Source organism: Pelobates fuscus, chromosome 13 (assembly GCF_036172605.1).
Source record: "Pelobates fuscus isolate aPelFus1 chromosome 13, aPelFus1.pri, whole genome shotgun sequence".
NCBI classification, from domain to species: Eukaryota; Metazoa; Chordata; class Amphibia; order Anura; family Pelobatidae; genus Pelobates; species Pelobates fuscus.
In genome coordinates, this window is record NC_086329.1 from 2,986,871 (window position 1) to 3,006,789 (window position 19,919).

The 19,919-nt window shown below is 44.7% G+C and overlaps 1 protein-coding gene across 1 annotated transcript; it reads right to left on the reverse strand.

Annotated features, from left to right (window-relative positions):
* Positions 1–284: 284 nt before the first annotated feature.
* On the reverse strand, positions 285–17,916 carry RAD51 (RAD51 recombinase). Its single transcript, XM_063440196.1, has 10 exons — positions 17,729–17,916; positions 8,630–8,730; positions 7,507–7,644; positions 7,175–7,292; positions 6,436–6,527; positions 6,234–6,328; positions 5,046–5,159; positions 4,516–4,645; positions 2,775–2,896; positions 285–1,350 (listed from the first exon to the last, which is right to left on the reverse strand). Exons 2-10 carry the CDS (start codon positions 8,705–8,707, stop codon positions 1,227–1,229), a joined length of 1,011 nt encoding a protein of 336 aa, XP_063296266.1. The 5' UTR covers positions 8,708–8,730; positions 17,729–17,916; the 3' UTR covers positions 285–1,226.
* Positions 17,917–19,919: the final 2,003 nt, after the last annotated feature.

A 19,919-nucleotide genomic window follows, 5' to 3' on the forward strand; every position in this document is an offset into this window, starting at 1 on the left:
ACTACGACCACAAACAGAATGCATTGGGTTAAACTATAGATCTAACCTTCCAGTTCTCCTACCTCAGGTAGACATGGACTAATCAGGAGTAGGTTTCATCTAATCAACTGTTTGTAGCTCAATGTCTGTTTAACTTGTACCAATGATCAAAAAGAACAATTTTAATCTCCAAGGAAATGAACGAAGAAAAAAGAAATAAATCCCATGGTAAAAGATTTCAAGTGATTATACAATTTATTTAAACATTTAAATCTATACATTTATATACATGAAAGTGTTAACTAAAATGAAAACCATAACAGCCTGTTATAGAGCAAAATAAATCATTTAACACGGACTAGCAGGGTGTGAAATGTACGACACACACAGCATTATATAGGCTGGGTCTCCCCGTCACGCCGTTTCTCAGAAGTTCAAGTTCTCACAACTGTTAACAGCATTCACGTAAAGGGAACTCTAAGCACCATAACCACTACAACTGACACTCCGCTAATTAGTGTCAACTAAATTTGGATGAAATGGGAATTCTACGAGTTATCCGATGAGTAAGGGGCCGGCGTTTGTAGCCTGCAGCAGTCTTCCTTCCATGTACTTGGATACTTGTTTTGAGGCTGACTAGGGAGGTAATGCTGTCATTTCCCAATTCCTGAGTGAGCAGTCAGCACGGGCCTTTAAAGCTGGGAAACCAGCCACACGTGTATTCCTGTATTCACAGGCAGGAAACTAAAGCTTTGAGGTTAGAAGAATCTTTATCGTACCCACTCCCGGACAGAAAAAGGGCAAAAATGTTTTAGGCGAAGATATCAGAAAGACAACAACTATTTATTCTGCTGCTGTCAGTTGGTAAACAAAAAAAATTAAATCTACAAAATACATGAACGTTTGTGTATTTAGCATTAAAGATAAATTTAATAAAATATTTTTTAGCTACCCCTTGTGGAAGGGGAGGGAGGGAGGATCAGCTGTAGAAATTCTTTCACAGGAACATGTATTGCTTGCAGTGGGAGAAACCGGGTTTAAATCCTGGTTCACAGCCTTAACGGTGTTATAACTAGTCTTCATGTTTCCATTACTGGCAATCTGAAGGAACTCCAGCTTCAGTATCCGCATGCTGTCTATAAAGTGACAGAGCCTCCACAGCTCCAGCATGGGAGTTTGTCACCCCCGAGAGGAACAATTCAGTAGTCTTTACCGCAGCATTTCACGTGAGAACAAATAGATCACGTTCAGTCTTTGGCATCTCCAACTCCATCTGCATTTATAGCGAACATAGCCTCCGCCTCCGGAAGGCAAGGAGAGTCATAGATTTTACAGATTCGGGTTTCACCCCGTCCCTTTCTTAAGTACAACCTGAAAGAGAAGAAGACATTATTTAATTCACAGTAATGCTGAAAATGACCTTAATTGGATAGCAATAACACTAGTTAAAAAAAACAAAACCAAAAAAAACCAACACAACCCACAAACATTGGTAAATACAGCATTCTGATGCCAGAAGTACCCGGCAGCCTCCCAGAGTTAGTAACATTACCCGTGTCCTACCACTGCACCTGGAAAGTCCTGTAGAAGCGGCACTGCAGTGGTGGCTTAGTGACTGACAGCATTTCAGAGGCAATGGCGGCAGAATTCAAGTAATTTGACTACGTACTCTGAGAGGATGCCAGGACCATGTAATGGGTTAGACATTCCCTCTCAGATGGAAAGCACATCCTACAAAGTTTCTTTAGCACTAGATTAATTCCAACACAGGAAGCTTTACACACTACCTATGGGGGAATGGTGGGGGCCCTAATAGGTTTCCCTAAATAATTAGAAAAAGGGGGGGTGGATATGCCATTGTCCGCCCTCCCCCCCTCCGGCAGCTAGGTGTCCTCTATCCCCTAGTCACCCCCTAAAATACTTGCCTCCTCCATTTTGAAGACAGTCAGTCCCATAAAAGGCAAAATAAATACATAAACAGACACCACGAAGTAAAATAAAAGACCCAATGACAAATAAAATAAAAGTGCTGCAATAAAATAATCCATTTTGGCGCAAAGAGGGCTCGCTGCACAATCAGCACGGAATGTCCATACATCAGCTTTCTAAAACTATACCAGCTATCTCAAAGCTGGGAGTGTTTTCTACACTTTGCAGTATGACCAAGAGTGCTCTGATTGGTTGGCTAGTAAACCAACCAGAGAGCTCCGACATCCAAGTCTCGAGAGAAGTGAGACATCTGGCTGGGGGCCAGGGGAGGTGACAATCGCCCCCCCCCCCCCCCCCCCCTCCATTTATATATTAGGGACCCCACTCATGGGTAAAGGGCCTATAGGCAAGTCACCCACTTTTTACAACCTCCACCCATAGCCCAAGGCCAGGAGGACACTAGGTCCTCCACCATTAATAGTTAAATTAGCTCCTGGTGCCCACAGGTGGGGGCAATGTCCTCACTCGTATTCTCACAGGCCCAATCCCTATATGATGAGCCTTCTCTGGCCACTCAGCAGCAATGGCTGGCTAGTCGCGCAATGTTTACAATCTCCATTATAGTAATATCCTAATGAACCCCATAGATGTGGAGGCGGGTTTGCACGGCCAACAGGCAAATAGTTCTTCAAACTAGCAATTCACTTTAAAAAAACAACTGAATGATAAACTGCAAACATGGATTCCTGCTGGATGCATCCAGTTATCGATGAATCACAGATTCCTGTGCTGTATATTCATTTATTTTATCAATATGCATTTTCTTTCCTGAATTTTGTAAAACAAACACTGTGGTAGCAGCTCACCTTGTAGTGGATGCATGAGCGATGATATTTCCTCCAATCGGTTTCTTGGGATCAGCAGCAAACATGGCCGCTCCATCTACTTGCGCCACCACCTGGTTTGTGATCACAACCGCTACACCGAACTACAAGATAACAGTTTATTTGGGTATATATCTCAGACTTATCCCTTTACTTTCTGCCAGACACAATCAGGAGAGTTGTAACAACATAATTTGGACGGGATTAGGAAGACTGCCGCTATAGAGGAATACATCACTAGTCGTTATGAAGAGGATGAAACTGAAGAGGGGAAGCCTGCAGTCCTTAAGGTGTCCTAATTGTTTGCCATTTCTTTTCGATTAACGTCTAGTGGTTATTGTTTAAGTTGTCTGAATACACAATGCAAGCAGTCTTACAGCTGTAACAATCTGTTTAGCGGTAATCACCTGCTTTAATACAAATGCGTGGTCATAACTTTCCAATGCTGCAGGACACCCCTGCTGTAAGACCAATCCTTTGATAATCACTTAAAGGACCACTCTAGGCACCCAGACCACTTCAGCTTAATGAAGTGTTCTGGGTGCCAGGTCCAGCTAGGGTTAACCCATTTTTTATATAAACATAGCAGTTTCTGAGAAACAGGTTAATCCAGACTCCAAATCCTCTAGTGGCTGTCTCACTGACAGCCGCTAGAGGCGCTTGCGTGATTCTCACTGTGAAAAATCACAGTGAGAGCACGCAAGCGTCCATAGGAAAGCATTGTAAATGCTTTCCTATGCGACCGGCTGAATGCGCGCGCAGCTCTTGCCGCGCGTGCGCATTCAGCCGAATGGGAAGAGAGAAGGAGGATCGGAGGAGGAGAGCTCCCCGCCCGGCGCAGGAGAAAGATACGTTTTAACCCTTTACTCTCCCCAGAGCCCAGCGGGAGAGGGTCCCTGAGAGTGGGGGCACCCTCAGGGCACTATAGTGCCAGGAAAACGAGTATGTTTTCCTGGCACTATAGTAGTCCTTTAAATATAAAACCAACTAATTGGGAAAAATATAAAGAGTTTGAAACACGCAAGAGTTAGAAGCCAAGAAAGCCCCTCTATTGAATGTGAAATCGAGGGTTATTACAAAACCGCGAGGAAGAACCTGTCATGGTATTGGACATTTTAAACCGGGGAGAGCGGGGGGGAGGTGGCAGAAATGTCAGCGATAGATATTTTGAACAAAGGATTAAAAATAAAGACCCTCTCCCTCACATATTGGTATGCGAGTTACAGTGGAGAGCCCTCCTATAGTCTGTCTGAAACGGTGAGTACAGCACGTGAACTTTTAGTATCTGTGAATCATGGAGTATAGGAATAGAGTAACCAATGTCACTATGTAGTGAAGCCAGCACAGCGATGTCAAGGGGTAAGGATTGCACTAACGGAGTAAAAAGGGGGGTTTGGAGGTACAAGGATCCCTCTGTCACGGCAGCACTAACAATGCTGGGGGGAGGTATTAATAGAACTGCTCTTCCATTTTGATAAATGATGTATTTACTCTCCTTGGCGCCGTTATCAGTTAATGAGAACTTGCCGTGATATCATGATGGCTTCACTTCAAACAGCCCCTTGTGTGATGGAGCCGTTATTACATTTGCTTGTAAGGTTTAATCTCTGGCTGGATTTCCACAGACATCAATCTGAATTTAAAGCAAAGTTTAGTATCCAGGGAAATTAGCTGATAGAGCAACTTCTGTTAATTACATTTCATGAAGTCACTAAGCTTTTACCTCATCTGCGAGCCGCAGCAACATACGCAAAAAGCGAGCCAAGTGCATCTGTCGCGCGGAGAGTTCCCCTCTTCCAGAGTAATCTGTCCTGTAAAGCGCTGTTGCACTGTCCACGATGAGAAGTGCGTACCTGTAAGAAGTGGCATCTTTAATGGAGTAGACAGTCAGCTTTAAACATGACATGTCATACAGATTGGAGGAAAAAATGCTGCAAAGTTATTCCAGGCTCACTTTGAAGTAATTTAAATACAAACATTAATATTTAAAGGATGGTGGGTACAAGTTCTCAAATGATCTCAGAACAAACCAAGTGCAGTGCACGCAGATAGTTTCTATAATATTCTCCCCCTTCGAGAGATCACACGGGTAGAAATATTAGTAGGTAACTAGCTCAACCCCCGAGGAGCACGCAGTATTACCATTTCCTGTTGCGCCAATGACCGTAAAGGTATCAGGGCCGTTACTGACACGCTACGACAGACTTTAAATATAAACAGCAAGAATTGAAAGGCACTGCGCATTATCTATACCTTGACTCCGCCATCATGGCTGACGCCTGGTACAGAAGTTGGGTCTGATGGTCCGTGTTGAAGGCTCGAGCGTATGCTACATTGTCTAGAACATCACTACCAGATAAGCCATACCTAGAAAATAAACAGCTGGTCAGAAGATTACAGGTTTATAGTAAATCGTGTTAGAACCTGGAAAGGAGTCACATGGCATGTCTGGGTGGGGTCCATCTAACGCAGCGCCCGTGGCGGGTCTGGGAGGGGATCCTTCACTTACAGATAGACAAGGTATATAAAGGGCTGCTGAATCTCTACCTGGCATTTCTAGCTGTGCGACCTTTAAAGGGCAGGTGTAGGCCAATCCACCTTTTAAACATTCCCGGTAATTGCAGAGTATTGAGCAGGTAATCCTGTCTGCTCACTACTGTCACAGGAGGGCTCTAGGCACCATAACCACTTTTCCTTATTGTATTCAAACATCGTCCCTTCAAAGCCAGACCTCAATCCTGTGTGAATAGAAAGATGTGCTTCCAAACCTGGCAGAGAACTCACTGTAACACAGTCTGAGTCTGTCGACAATCGACACACAGGCTGCTTCTTCGGTAGATCTCATCACTGATCAGTAGAGATGTCCCAAACAGTTCGCTGGGAACTATTCGCCAGTGAACGTAGCTTGTTCGCGGTCGCCGCGGCAGGCGAACATATGCGATGTTCGGTCCGCCCCCTATTCGTCATCATTGAGTAAACTTTGACCCTGTACCTCACAGTCAGCAGACACATTCCAGCCAATCAGCAGCAGACCCTCCCACCTCCATGACGAATAGGGGGCGGACCGAACATCGCATATGTTCGCCCGCCGCCGCGACCAAGCAATGTTCGCCGGCGAACTGTTTGATTTTAATGGACAAATGGGCTAAGAGGAGCTGTGTTGGTACTAGATCACAGGTATGTAGTAACAAAAAAGGTCTAACAATTACGAGAAAATGATAACGGCACATGTTTTCATAGAAAGTACCCCTAAAAGTGCCAGAATGATCCCCCTGTAATCTGAGATTCAAGCGATCAAGTTCAATAAAACGGTTATGCATTTAGTCTAGGGTGCAGTAAAATCTATAACTTAATGTTATAATACTGAATGGAAGGTAGTTTGTCATGACAAGTTTAAGATGCAAAAATTGCTCTGTGACAAACACTCCTTGCAATATATACCTTTCAGCGACTGCAAGAAGACGTTCTGGGCGAAACGTGCCTTCGGTATCGATGTACATGGCTTTTCCTTCACCACCGCCTCGGTCAATGGGGAGCTGCAACAGTGAGAAGATTTAACAGATGTACAATGTCTAAAGAAAGCAGGGGGGAAACGCACTAAAGGTAATCCTTAAGGACCAGTGCAAGGTAAGAATAGCCTTACCTGACATGTAACTGCTAGAGTGTGACACAGCTGTGTCTTGCCGGTACGGAACTCTCCAAACATCTCCGTTATAGACCCCGTTTCAATACCACCTGGTGTGGGAGCACAAAATAAAGAAATATAAACACTGGCACACCAATGTTCAAGGGATGGGAAAGGAGAAGAAAAAAATAAATAAAAACATTCAAAACCTTGTGAGAGAAGTTACGGATAAAACAAAATGTACTTTCAAAACCATTTATTGCCAAAATTAAAAAAATAATACATACATATATATATATATATATATATATATATATATATATATATATATATATGTACACACACACACACACACTACTATTTTCAGTGTTTGAAAAGGGCTGTATTTGCCAGATGAGGATTGCTTGGGTTGTCATGCAGTCCCCCCGATGCAGATTGCCAGGTAGGTAAATATCCTCTGGCTCAGGGGAAAACATCTCCCCTTTTTACACGATAACTTTTTCCCTTCTTTATCTTTAACGTGCTTTAGTTATATAGGTGTGCCAACCTACACAGGGTACCCTTACTACCATTTCGTACATCAGGTTAAAAATAAAAAAATAATTAGCTGCAGTTATTGCTGATTTTACGAATAAAGTTTAAACCCTAAAATCTGCAACGGGAATTCTTCTCTTTCATGCCTCCAGTTTTTTAGATCTTGATACAACCAGAAACAATGTATGAGAAATTAAGATGTAAATAGAAATACTGCTTGTACCTTGCAAGAGTTTGTCCAGCTCTTTGGAACCGGTTGTTATCTGTATGATTTCGGACCGTCGCTGGTGAAACTCTGTTGCTGTAGTAAAGCCCATTGGAACCAGTTTAGCAGCTTCTGCCTTCAAGACAGAGGGCAAACTTTCTTAAATGAATAAAATATACAAAGCCCAGCGGTAAACACGCCTTGTAAACATGCCAAAGGACAAAAACTGCAACGTAATCAGAACCAGTCTAAAGGATCTGAGCGAGAATAGGAATGAGATAAATGGTCTCTACAAACTCTGCAGTTCTTTGGAACAGATTTTATTTGAAAATATATGCAGACGATCTTACCAATATTTTATCAGCTTTCGCTTCACTGATTCCTTTTATATTAAGCAATTCCTTCTTTGGTGCGTATGCGACTGCCTCAACCGTATGAAATCCAGCCTCCTCCAGTTTCTTGACATCATTAGCGTTTATTCCACATTGCTTTGGGAAGATGAAAATGTAATGTTACAATGCTTTTATACATGCCCCATAAAGGGAAGCATTCAGAGAAATAAAACTCAAGAAACAGAAAAAACACTCCGAAAACTATAGAAAGGTTTGGAGAAACTTGTTAAAAAAAAACAAAAACAAAAAAAGCTTTTAAAATGCAAAGGGAATCATTTCTGAAAAAAAAAACAACAAAAAAAGCACAAGAGTGTAGAATAGACCTGGTGGATATTCAGAATGTTCAGCAATATCAGTGTTGGCCTATAAAGATAATGCAGACCAGGGCCGCCATCAGGGTCCTGGGGGGCCCAGCACACTCTTACTTACCTTCCCAGCAGCTCCCCTGTCTAAATCTTGCGAGTCCCACAGCAGTCAGAGCATTGCCATGGGTTACCGTGGCAGGCAGGCTGCAAGAGCTAGACAGGGGAGCTGCTGGGAAGGGAAGTAAGAGTGTGCTGGGCCCCCACAGGGAATGCCATATCCCCCCTTCCTGGCCAGAGAGGAGCAGAGAAGAATTTTAAGTTAAAAATAAAATGCCTCCCTCATAATTTTACACTACACTATTACTCCTATAGGGAAGCATTGAGATTGGATCAGGCTGCCACTTCTGGTGATGTCAGCAGACAACTTGTTTTTCTGAGGCAAACAGCATGCAAATCTACAGCTTTAGGCTTGCTATATTTATGGAGGCATGATGGGCCAAGGGGGGCTAGTTTGTCAGGAATAAATGTTTGTGTTCCTGACCCTTTAGTGATCCTTCAAAAATGGTAAATGTACAGAATATCGGTAAGTTATCAGCCATCGCCAGAAATTTCAGATCATCAGTATCGGCTCGAAAAAAAAAACACAATATCGGTCGACACCTACAAGAGTGTCGACCAAACTTTTTTTTTTTTATATATATATATTTTTACAAACATACCACACATTTCTCGGAAGAAAAAATAAAAATGTATGTTTCTTTCTATTTATACAATACCTCCAGACGGGATATGGCTTGGGGCCCAAAGTTCTCCTCCTCGGTTGCCCCAGCTTCATACTGCATTTGCATGGCCATTGTAGGTACACTTCACAATAATGCTACAAAACATAATTTAATAGAACCGTCAGCCACCTAAAACACTTCCAGAATGTTGGTTTGTAGAACAATGGATTTCAGTGAAACATTAAATACAAGACAGCAAATTACAAGAGTGAAAAACCTTGATAAGTAAAAATGATCCTGTTCTTTAGTTCCGGCAAGACTCCAGCAGTAGGATTAGGGCTAGGAGAATATATTAGGCATCACTGAAAGGTGCAGGGGTTAAATTTAAGTATGTTATATAACTCAGTCTAGTACGGGGGGGGGGAGGGAGGGAGAGATAGACATCGGTTATATATATATGGGGGGGTATCGGACATATATATATATGGGGGGTATCGGCCATACGGCCATATATATATATATATATATATATATATATATATGGGGGGGGGTATCGGCCATACGGCCATATATATATATGGGGGGGTATCGGCCATATATATATATATATATATGGGGGGGGTATCGGCCATATATATATATATATATGGGGGGGTATCGGCCATATATATATATATATATGGGGGGGTATCGGCCATATATATATATATATATATGGGGGTGTATCGGCCATATATATATATATATATATATATGGGGGTGTATCGGCCATATATATATATATATATGGGGGGGTATCGGCCATATATATATATATATGGGGGGGTATCGGCCATATATATATATATATGGGGGGGTATCGGCCATATATATATATATATGGGGGGGTATCGGCCATATATATATGGGGGGGTATCGGCCATATATATATATGGGGGGGTATCGGCCATATATATATATATATGGGGGGGTATCGGCCATATATATATATATATGGGGGGGTATCGGCCATATATATATATATATGGGGGGGTATCGGCCATATATATATATATGGGGGGGGTATCGGCCATATATATATATGGGGGGGTATCGGCCATATATATATATGGGGGGGTATCGGCCATATATATATGGGGGGGTATCGGCCATATATATATATATGGGGGGGTATCGGCCATATATATATATATGGGGGGGTATCGGCCATATATATATATATGGGGGGGTATCGGCCATATATATATATATGGGGGGGTATCGGCCATATATATATATATGGGGGGGTATCGGCCATATATATATATATGGGGGGGTATCGGCCATATATATATATATGGGGGGGTATCGGCCATATATATATATATGGGGGGGTATCGGCCATATATATATATATGGGGGGGTATCGGCCATATATATATATATGGGGGGGTATCGGCCATATATATATATATGGGGGGGTATCGGCCATATATATATATATGGGGGGGTATCGGCCATATATATATATATGGGGGGGTATCGGCCATATATATATATATGGGGGGGTATCGGCCATATATATATATATGGGGGGGTATCGGCCATATATATATATATATATATATGGGGGGGTATCGGCCATATATATATATGGGGGGGTATCGGCCATATATATATATATATATATATATATATATATGGGGGGGGTATCGGCCATATATATATATGGGGGGGTATCGGCCATATATATATATATATATATATATATATATATATATATGGGGGGGTATCGGCCATATATATATATGGGGGGGTATCGGCCATATATATATATGGGGGGGTATCGGCCATATATATATATGGGGGGGTATCGGCCATATATATATATATATATATGGGGGGGTATCGGCCATATATATATATATATGGGGGGGTATCGGCCATATATATATATATATATATGGGGGGGTATCGGCCATATATATATATGGGGGGGTATCGGCCATATATATATATATATGGGGGGGTATCGGCCATATATATATATATATGGGGGGGTATCGGCCATATATATATATATATATGGGGGGGTATCGGCTATATATATATATATATATGGGGGGTATCGGCCATATATATATATATATATGGGGGGTATCGGCCATATATATATATATATATGGGGGGGTATCGGCCATATATATATATATATGGGGGGGTATCGGCCATATATATATATATATATGGGGGGGTATCGGCCATATATATATATATGGGGGGGTATCGGCCATATATATATATATATGGGGGGGTATCGGCCATATATATATATATATGGGGGGGTATCGGCCATATATATATATATATATGGGGGGGTATCGGCCATATATATATATATATGGGGGGGTATCGGCCATATATATATATATATATGGGGGGGTATCGGCCATATATATATATATATATGGGGGGGTATCGGCCATATATATATATATATATATGGGGGGGTATCGGCCATATATATATATATATATGGGGGGGTATCGGCCATATATATATATGGGGGGGTATCGGCCATATATATATATGGGGGGGTATCGGCCATATATATATATGGGGGGGTATCGGCCATATATATATATGGGGGGGGTATCGGCCATATATATATATGGGGGGGGTATCGGCTATTATATGGGGGGTGCCGGTTATTATATGGGGGGGGGGGGTGCCGGTTATTATATGGGGGGGGGGGGTGCCGGTTATTATATGGGGGGGGGGGTGTGCCGGTTATTATATGGGGGGGTGTGCCGGTTATTATATGGGGGGGTGCCGGTTATTATATGGGGGGGTGCCGGTTATTATATGGGGGGTGTGCCGGTTATTATATGGGGGGGTGTGCCGGTTATTATATGGGGGGGGTGTGCCGGTTATTATATGGGGGGGCTGTGCCGGTTATTATATGGGGGGGGTGTGCCGGTTATTATATGGGGGGGTGCCGGTTATTATATGGGGGGGTGCCGGTTATTATATGGGGGGGGTGTCGGTTATTATATGGGGGGGGTGTCGGTTATTATATGGGGGGGGTGTCGGTTATTATATGGGGGGGGTGTCGGTTATTATATGGGGGGGGTGTCGGTTATTATATGGGGGGGGGTGTCGGTTATTATATGGGGGGGGTGTCGGTTATTATATGGGGGGGGTGTCGGTTATTATATGGGGGGGTGTCGGTTATTATATGGGGGGGTGTCGGTTATTATATGGGGGGGTGTCGGTTATTATATGGGGGGGGTGTCGGTTATTATATGGGGGGGGTGTCGGTTATTATATGGGGGGGGTGTCGGTTATTATATGGGGGGGGTGTCGGTTATTATATGGGGGGGTGTCGGTTATTATATGGGGGGGGTGTCGGTTATTATATGGGGGGGTGTCGGTTATTATATGGGGGGGTGTCGGTTATTATATGGGGGGGGTGTCGGTTATTATATGGGGGGGGTGTCGGTTATTATATGGGGGGGGTGTCGGTTATTATATGGGGGGGTGTCGGTTATTATATGGGGGGGTGTCGGTTATTATATGGGGGGTGTCGGTTATTATATGGGGGGGTGTCGGTTATTATATGGGGGGTGTCGGTTATTATATGGGGGGTGTCGGTTATTATATGGGGGGTGTCGGTTATTATATGGGGGGTGTCGGTTATTATATGGGGGGTGTCGGTTATTATATGGGGGGTGTCGGTTATTATATGGGGGGTGTCGGTTATTATATGGGGGGTGCCGGTTATTATATGGGGGGTGCCGGTTATTATATGGGGGGTGCCGGTTATTATATGGGGGGTGCCGGTTATTATATGGGGGGTGCCGGTTATTATATGGGGGGTGCCGGTTATTATATGGGGGGTGCCGGTTATTATATGGGGGGTGCCGGTTATTATATGGGGGGTGCCGGTTATTATATGGGGGGTGCCGGTTATTATATGGGGGGTGCCGGTTATTATATGGGGGGTGCCGGTTATTATATGGGGGGTGCCGGTTATTATATGGGGGGTGTCGGTTATTATATGGGGGGTGCCGGTTATTATATGGGGGGTGTCGGTTATTATATGGGGGGTGCCGGTTATTATATGGGGGGTGCCGGTTATTATATGGGGGGTATCGGTTATTATATGGGGGGTGCCGGTTATTATATGGGGGGTGCCGGTTATTATATGGGGGGTGTCGGTTATTATATGGGGGGTGTCGGTTATTATATGGGGGGTGTCGGTTATTATATGGGGGGTGCCGGTTATTATATGGGGGGTGCCGGTTATTATATGGGGGGTGCCGGTTATTATATGGGGGGTGCCGGTTATTATATGGGGGGTGTCGGTTATTATATGGGGGGTGTCGGTTATTATATGGGGGGTGCCGGTTATTATATGGGGGGTGCCGGTTATTATATGGGGGGTGTCGGTTATTATATGGGGGGTGCCGGTTATTATATGGGGGGTGCCGGATATTATAGGGGGGTGCCGGATATTATAGGGGGGTGCCGGTTATTATATGGGGGGTGCCGGTTATTATATGGGGGGTGTCGGTTATTATATGGGGGGTGTCGGTTATTATATGGGGGGTGCCGGTTATTATATGGGGGTACCGGTTATTATATGGGGGTACCGGTTATTATATGGGGGGTACCGGTTATTATATGGGGGGTACCGGTTATTATATGGGGGGTGCCGGATATTATAGGGGGGTGCCGGTTATTATAAGGGGGGTATCGGTTATTATATGGGGGGGTGTCGGTTATTATATGGGGGGTGTCGGTTATTATATGGGGGGTGTCGGTTATTATATGGGGGGTGTCGGTTATTATATGGGGGGTGTCGGTTATTATATGGGGGGTGTCGGTTATTATATGGGGGGTGTCGGTTATTATATGGGGGGTGTCGGTTATTATATGGGGGGTGTCGGTTATTATATGGGGGGTGTCGGTTATTATATGGGGGGTGTCGGTTATTATATGGGGGGTGTCGGTTATTATATGGGGGGTGTCGGTTATTATATGGGGGGTGTCGGTTATTATATGGGGGGTGTCGGTTATTATATGGGGGGTGTCGGTTATTATATGGGGGGTGTCGGTTATTATATGGGGGGTGTCGGTTATTATATGGGGGGTGTCGGTTATTATATGGGGGGTGTCGGTTATTATATGGGGGGTGTCGGTTATTATATGGGGGGTGTCGGTTATTATATGGGGGGTGTCGGTTATTATATGGGGGGGTATCAGTTATTATATGGGGGGGGGTGTCGGTTATTATAGGGGGGGTGCCGGTTATTATAGGGGGGGTGCCGGTTATTATATGGGGGGTGTCGGTTATTATATGGGGGGTGTCGGTTATTATATGGGGGGTGTCGGTTATTATATGGGGGGTGTAGGTTATTATATGGGGGGGTATCAGTTATTATATGGGGGGGTATCAGTTATTATATGGGGGGGTATCAGTTATTATATGGGGGGGTATCAGTTATTATATGGGGGGGGGTGTCGGTTATTATAGGGGGGGTGCCGGTTATTATATGGGGGGTGCCGGTTATTATATGGGGGGTGCCGGTTATTATATGGGGGGTGCCGGTTATTATATGGGGGGTGCCGGTTATTATATGGGGGGTGCCGGTTATTATATGGGGGGTGCCGGTTATTATATGGGAGGTGCCGGTTATTATATGGGGGGTGCCGGTTATTATATGGGGGGTGCCGGTTATTATATGGGGGGTGCCGGTTATTATATGGGGGGTGCCGGTTATTATATGGGGGGTGCCGGTTATTATATGGGGGGTGTCGGTTATTATATGGGGGGTGCCGGTTATTATATGGGGGGTATCGGTTATTATATGGGGGGGTATCGGTTATTATATGGGGGGTGTCGGTTATTATATGGGGGGTGTCGGTTATTATATGGGGGGTGTCGGTTATTATATGGGGGGTGTCGGTTATTATATGGGGGGTGTCGGTTATTATATGGGGGGTGTCGGTTATTATATGGGGGGTGTCGGTTATTATATGGGGGGGTATCGGTTATTATATGGGGGGGTGTCGGTTATTATATGGGGGGGTGTCGGTTATTATATGGGGGGGTGTCGGTTATTATATGGGGGGGTGTCGGTTATTATATGGGGGGTGTCGGTTATTATATGGGGGGTGTCGGTTATTATATGGGGGGTGCCGGATATTATATGGGGGGTGCCGGATATTATATGGGGGGTATCGGTTATTATATGGGGGGTGCCGGTTATTATATGGGGGGTGCCGGTTATTATATGGGGGGTGTCGGTTATTATATGGGGGGTGTCGGTTATTATATGGGGGGTGTCGGTTATTATATGGGGGGTGTCGGTTATTATATGGGGGGTGTCGGTTATTATATGGGGGGTGTCGGTTATTATATGGGGGGTGTCGGTTATTATATGGGGGGTGTCGGTTATTATATGGGGGGTGTCGGTTATTATATGGGGGGTGTCGGTTATTATATGGGGGGTGCCGGTTATTATATGGGGGGTGCCGGTTATTATATGGGGGGTGCCGGTTATTATATGGGGGGTGCCGGTTATTATATGGGGGGTGCCGGTTATTATATGGGGGGTGCCGGTTATTATATGGGGGGTGCCGGTTATTATATGGGGGGTGCCGGTTATTATATGGGGGGTGCCGGTTATTATATGGGGGGTGCCGGTTATTATATGGGGGGTGCCGGTTATTATATGGGGGGTGCCGGTTATTATATGGGGGGTGCCGGTTATTATATGGGGGGTGCCGGTTATTATATGGGGGGTGCCGGTTATTATATGGGGGGTGCCGGTTATTATATGGGGGGTGTCGGTTATTATATGGGGGGTGCCGGTTATTATATGGGGGGTATCGGTTATTATATGGGGGGGTATCGGTTATTATATGGGGGGTGTCGGTTATTATATGGGGGGTGTCGGTTATTATATGGGGGGTGTCGGTTATTATATGGGGGGTGTCGGTTATTATATGGGGGGTGTCGGTTATTATATGGGGGGTGTCGGTTATTATATGGGGGGTGTCGGTTATTATATGGGGGGTGTCGGTTATTATATGGGGGGGTATCGGTTATTATATGGGGGGGTGTCGGTTATTATATGGGGGGGTGTCGGTTATTATATGGGGGGGTGTCGGTTATTATATGGGGGGGTGTCGGTTATTATATGGGGGGTGTCGGTTATTATATGGGGGGTGTCGGTTATTATATGGGGGGTGCCGGATATTATATGGGGGGTATCGGTTATTATATGGGGGGTGCCGGTTATTATATGGGGGGTGCCGGTTATTATATGGGGGGTGTCGGTTATTATATGGGGGGTGTCGGTTATTATATGGGGGGTGCCGGTTATTATATGGGGGGTGCCGGTTATTATATGGGGGGTGCCGGTTATTATATGGGGGGTGCCGGTTATTATATGGGGGGTGTCGGTTATTATATGGGGGGTGCCGGTTATTATATGGGGGGTGCCGGTTATTATATGGGGGGTGTCGGTTATTATATGGGGGGTGCCGGTTATTATATGGGGGGTGCCGGATATTATAGGGGGGTGCCGGATATTATAGGGGGGTGCCGGTTATTATATGGGGGGTGCCGGTTATTATATGGGGGGTGTCGGTTATTATATGGGGGGTGTCGGTTATTATATGGGGGGTGCCGGTTATTATATGGGGGTACCGGTTATTATATGGGGGTACCGGTTATTATATGGGGGGTACCGGTTATTATATGGGGGGTACCGGTTATTATATGGGGGGTGCCGGATATTATAGGGGGGTGCCGGTTATTATAAGGGGGGTATCGGTTATTATATGGGGGGGTGTCGGTTATTATATGGGGGGTGTCGGTTATTATATGGGGGGTGTCGGTTATTATATGGGGGGTGTCGGTTATTATATGGGGGGTGTCGGTTATTATATGGGGGGTGTCGGTTATTATATGGGGGGTGTCGGTTATTATATGGGGGGTGTCGGTTATTATATGGGGGGTGTCGGTTATTATATGGGGGGTGTCGGTTATTATATGGGGGGTGTCGGTTATTATATGGGGGGTGTCGGTTATTATATGGGGGGTGTCGGTTATTATATGGGGGGTGTCGGTTATTATATGGGGGGTGTCGGTTATTATATGGGGGGTGTCGGTTATTATATGGGGGGTGTCGGTTATTATATGGGGGGTGTCGGTTATTATATGGGGGGTGTCGGTTATTATATGGGGGGTGTCGGTTATTATATGGGGGGTGTCGGTTATTATATGGGGGGTGTCGGTTATTATATGGGGGGTGTCAGTTATTATATGGGGGGTGTCGGTTATTATATGGGGGGGTATCAGTTATTATATGGGGGGGGGTGTCGGTTATTATAGGGGGGGTGCCGGTTATTATAGGGGGGGTGCCGGTTATTATATGGGGGGTGTCGGTTATTATATGGGGGGTGTCGGTTATTATATGGGGGGTGTCGGTTATTATATGGGGGGTGTAGGTTATTATATGGGGGGGTATCAGTTATTATATGGGGGGGGGTGTCGGTTATTATAGGGGGGGTGCCGGTTATTATAGGGGGGGTGCCGGTTATTATATGGGGGGTGTCGGTTATTATATGGGGGGTGTCGGTTATTATAGGGGGGGTGCCGGTTATTATAGGGGGGGTGCCGGTTATTATATGGGGGGTATCGGTTATTATATGGGGGGTATCGGTTATTATATGGGGGTGCCGGTTATTATATGGGGGGTGTCGGTTATTATATGGGGGGGTGCCGGTTATTATATGGGGGGTGTCGGTTATTATAGGGGGGGTGCCGGTTATTATAGGGGGGGTGCCGGTTATTATATGGGGGGTATCGGTTATTATATGGGGGGTATCGGTTATTATATGGGGGTGCCGGTTATTATATGGGGGGTGTCGGTTATTATATGGGGGGGTGCCGGTTATTATATGGGGGTGCCGGTTATTATAGGGGGGGTGTCGGTTATTATATGGGGGTGCCGGTTATTATAGGGGGGGTGCCGGTTATTATATGGGGGTGCCGGTTATTATAGGGGGGGTGCCGGTTATTATATGGGGGGTATCGGTTATTATATGGGGGGTATCGGTTATTATATGGGGGGTGTCGGTTATATCGGTTTCTCTCACCGTTCTCGGCCTCTCGCTCTCTGTCTGTCTGTCTGTCTGTCGGGTTTGTTTCCAGTTTCCTGGTTTCTATCCGAATATCCCGCCAACAACAAGAACGTATTACGTCATGACGTTCGGGTCACGCCCTCTGACACGAACGTTCCACGTCGTAATCTGCGCGCGGTGAGTCCAGACTACATCTCCCGTGATGCCGCGCGGGGACTCGGATGATGTATTTCCGGTGACATTTCCGTATAACGCTCTAATGGTCACCATGGAAACCACTTACCGACGGTCTCTTTATCTGACTGTCTCACTGTCTCATTATCTGTCTGACTGTCTCATTAACTTTCTGACTGTCTCCTTAACTGCCTGTCTGTCTCCTTATCTGTCTGTCTGACTGTCTCCTTAACTGCCTGTCTGTCTCATTATCTGACTGTCTCATTATCTGACTGACTGTCTCATTATCTGCCTGTCTGTCTCATTATCTGCCTGTCTGTCTCATTATCTGACTATCTGCCTGTCTGATTATCTGACTCTCATTATCTGTCTGTCTGTCTCATTATCTGTCTGTCTCCTTAACTGCCTGTGTCTCATTATCTGACTGACTGTCTGATTATCTGACTCTCATTATCTGTCTGTCTGTCTCCTTAACTGCCTGTCTGTCTCGTTATCTGTCTGACTGACTCGTTATCTGTCTGACTGTCTCCTTAACTGCCTGCCTGTCTCATTATCTGTCTGTCTCATTATCTGTCTGTCTCCTTAACTGCCTGTGTCTCATTATCTGACTCTCATTATCTGTCTGTCTGTCTGTCTCCTTAACTGCCTGTCTGTCTGTCTCCTTAACTGCCTGTCTGTCTCGTTATCTGTCTGACTGACTCCTTATCTGTCTGACTGACTCCTTATCTGTCTGACTGACTCCTTATCTGTCTGACTGACTCCTTATCTGTCTGACTGACTCCTTATCTGTCTGACTGACTCCTTATCTGCCTGTCTGACTGACTCCTTATCTGCCTGTCTGTCTGATTATCTGCCTGTCTGTCTGATTATCTGTCTGTCTGTCTCATTATCTGTCTGTCTGTCTCATTATCTGTCTGTCTGTCTCATTATCTGTCTGTCTGTCTCATTATCTGTCTGTCTGTCTCATTATCTGTCTGTCTGTCTCATTATCTGTCTGTCTGTCTCATTATCTGTCTGTCTGTCTCATTATCTGTCTGTCTGTCTCATTATCTGTCTGTCTGTCTCATTATCTGTCTGTCTGTCTCATTATCTGTCTGTCTGTCTCATTATCTGTCTGTCTGTCTCATTATCTGTCTGTCTGTCTCATTATCTGTCTGTCTGTCTCATTATCTGTCTGTCTGTCTCATTATCTGTCTGTCTGTCTCATTATCTGTCTGTCTGTCTCATTATCTGTCTGTCTGTCTCATTATCTGTCTGTCTGTCTCATTATCTGTCTGTCTCATTATCTGTCTGTCTCATTATCTGTCTGTCTGTCTGTCTCATTATCTGTCTGACTGTCTCATTATCTGTCTGACTGTCTCATTATCTGAGACATTATATGTCTGACTGTCTTATTCACAGACATATCTAAATAGAAACATTACCCATTACAAATTATATCCCTGTATGTTATATTTTTGCAAGTATTTATCCAATAGCAGTTTAACCCCTTAAGGACACGACGGAAATATTCCGTCACGATTCCCTTTTATTCGAGAAGTTGTGTTGTGTAAGGGTTTAAACGTCTGTATAGACTCTGATAAAACCACCTCTTCAGGCAGAGAATTCCAAATCCTTATTGCTCTTACTGTAAAAAAAACCCTTTCTTTGCCTTAGATGAAATCTCCTTTCTTCCAGCCTAAATGTGTGACCTCGTGTCCTATGTATAGCCCTGTTTATGAATAGATTTCCAGATAATGGTTTGTACTGGCCCCGAATATATTTGTATAATGTTATCATATCCCCTCTGAGGCGCTGTTTTTTCCAAACTAAAGTGTTTGGAACTATAGTGCTAGGAATAACTATACTATGGTTAAGTGACAGAAGGGTGGGGGGGGGGATTAACCCTGCTATGTAAAGATAGCAGTTTCTCTGAAACTGCTATGTTTACATGTGAAGGGTTAAACCTGAGAGACCTGGCACCCAGACCACTTCATTGGTCAGTGTGACTATAGTGTCCCTTTAACTTTTAGTTGCTGCAGCACCTTGTCTT

Coding starts and splice junctions, on each gene's coding strand:
- RAD51 (XM_063440196.1), bottom strand. CDS start 8,707: ATGGCCATGCAAATGCAGTATGAAGCTGGGGCAACCGAGGAGGAGAAC. Junction 6,329..6,435: donor CTCTAGCAGTTACATGTCAG/GTAAGGCTATTC, acceptor TCACTGTTGCAG/CTCCCCATTGACCGAGGCGG. Junction 5,160..6,233: donor CTTCTTGCAGTCGCTGAAAG/GTATATATTGCA, acceptor TTTATTTTCTAG/GTATGGCTTATCTGGTAGTG.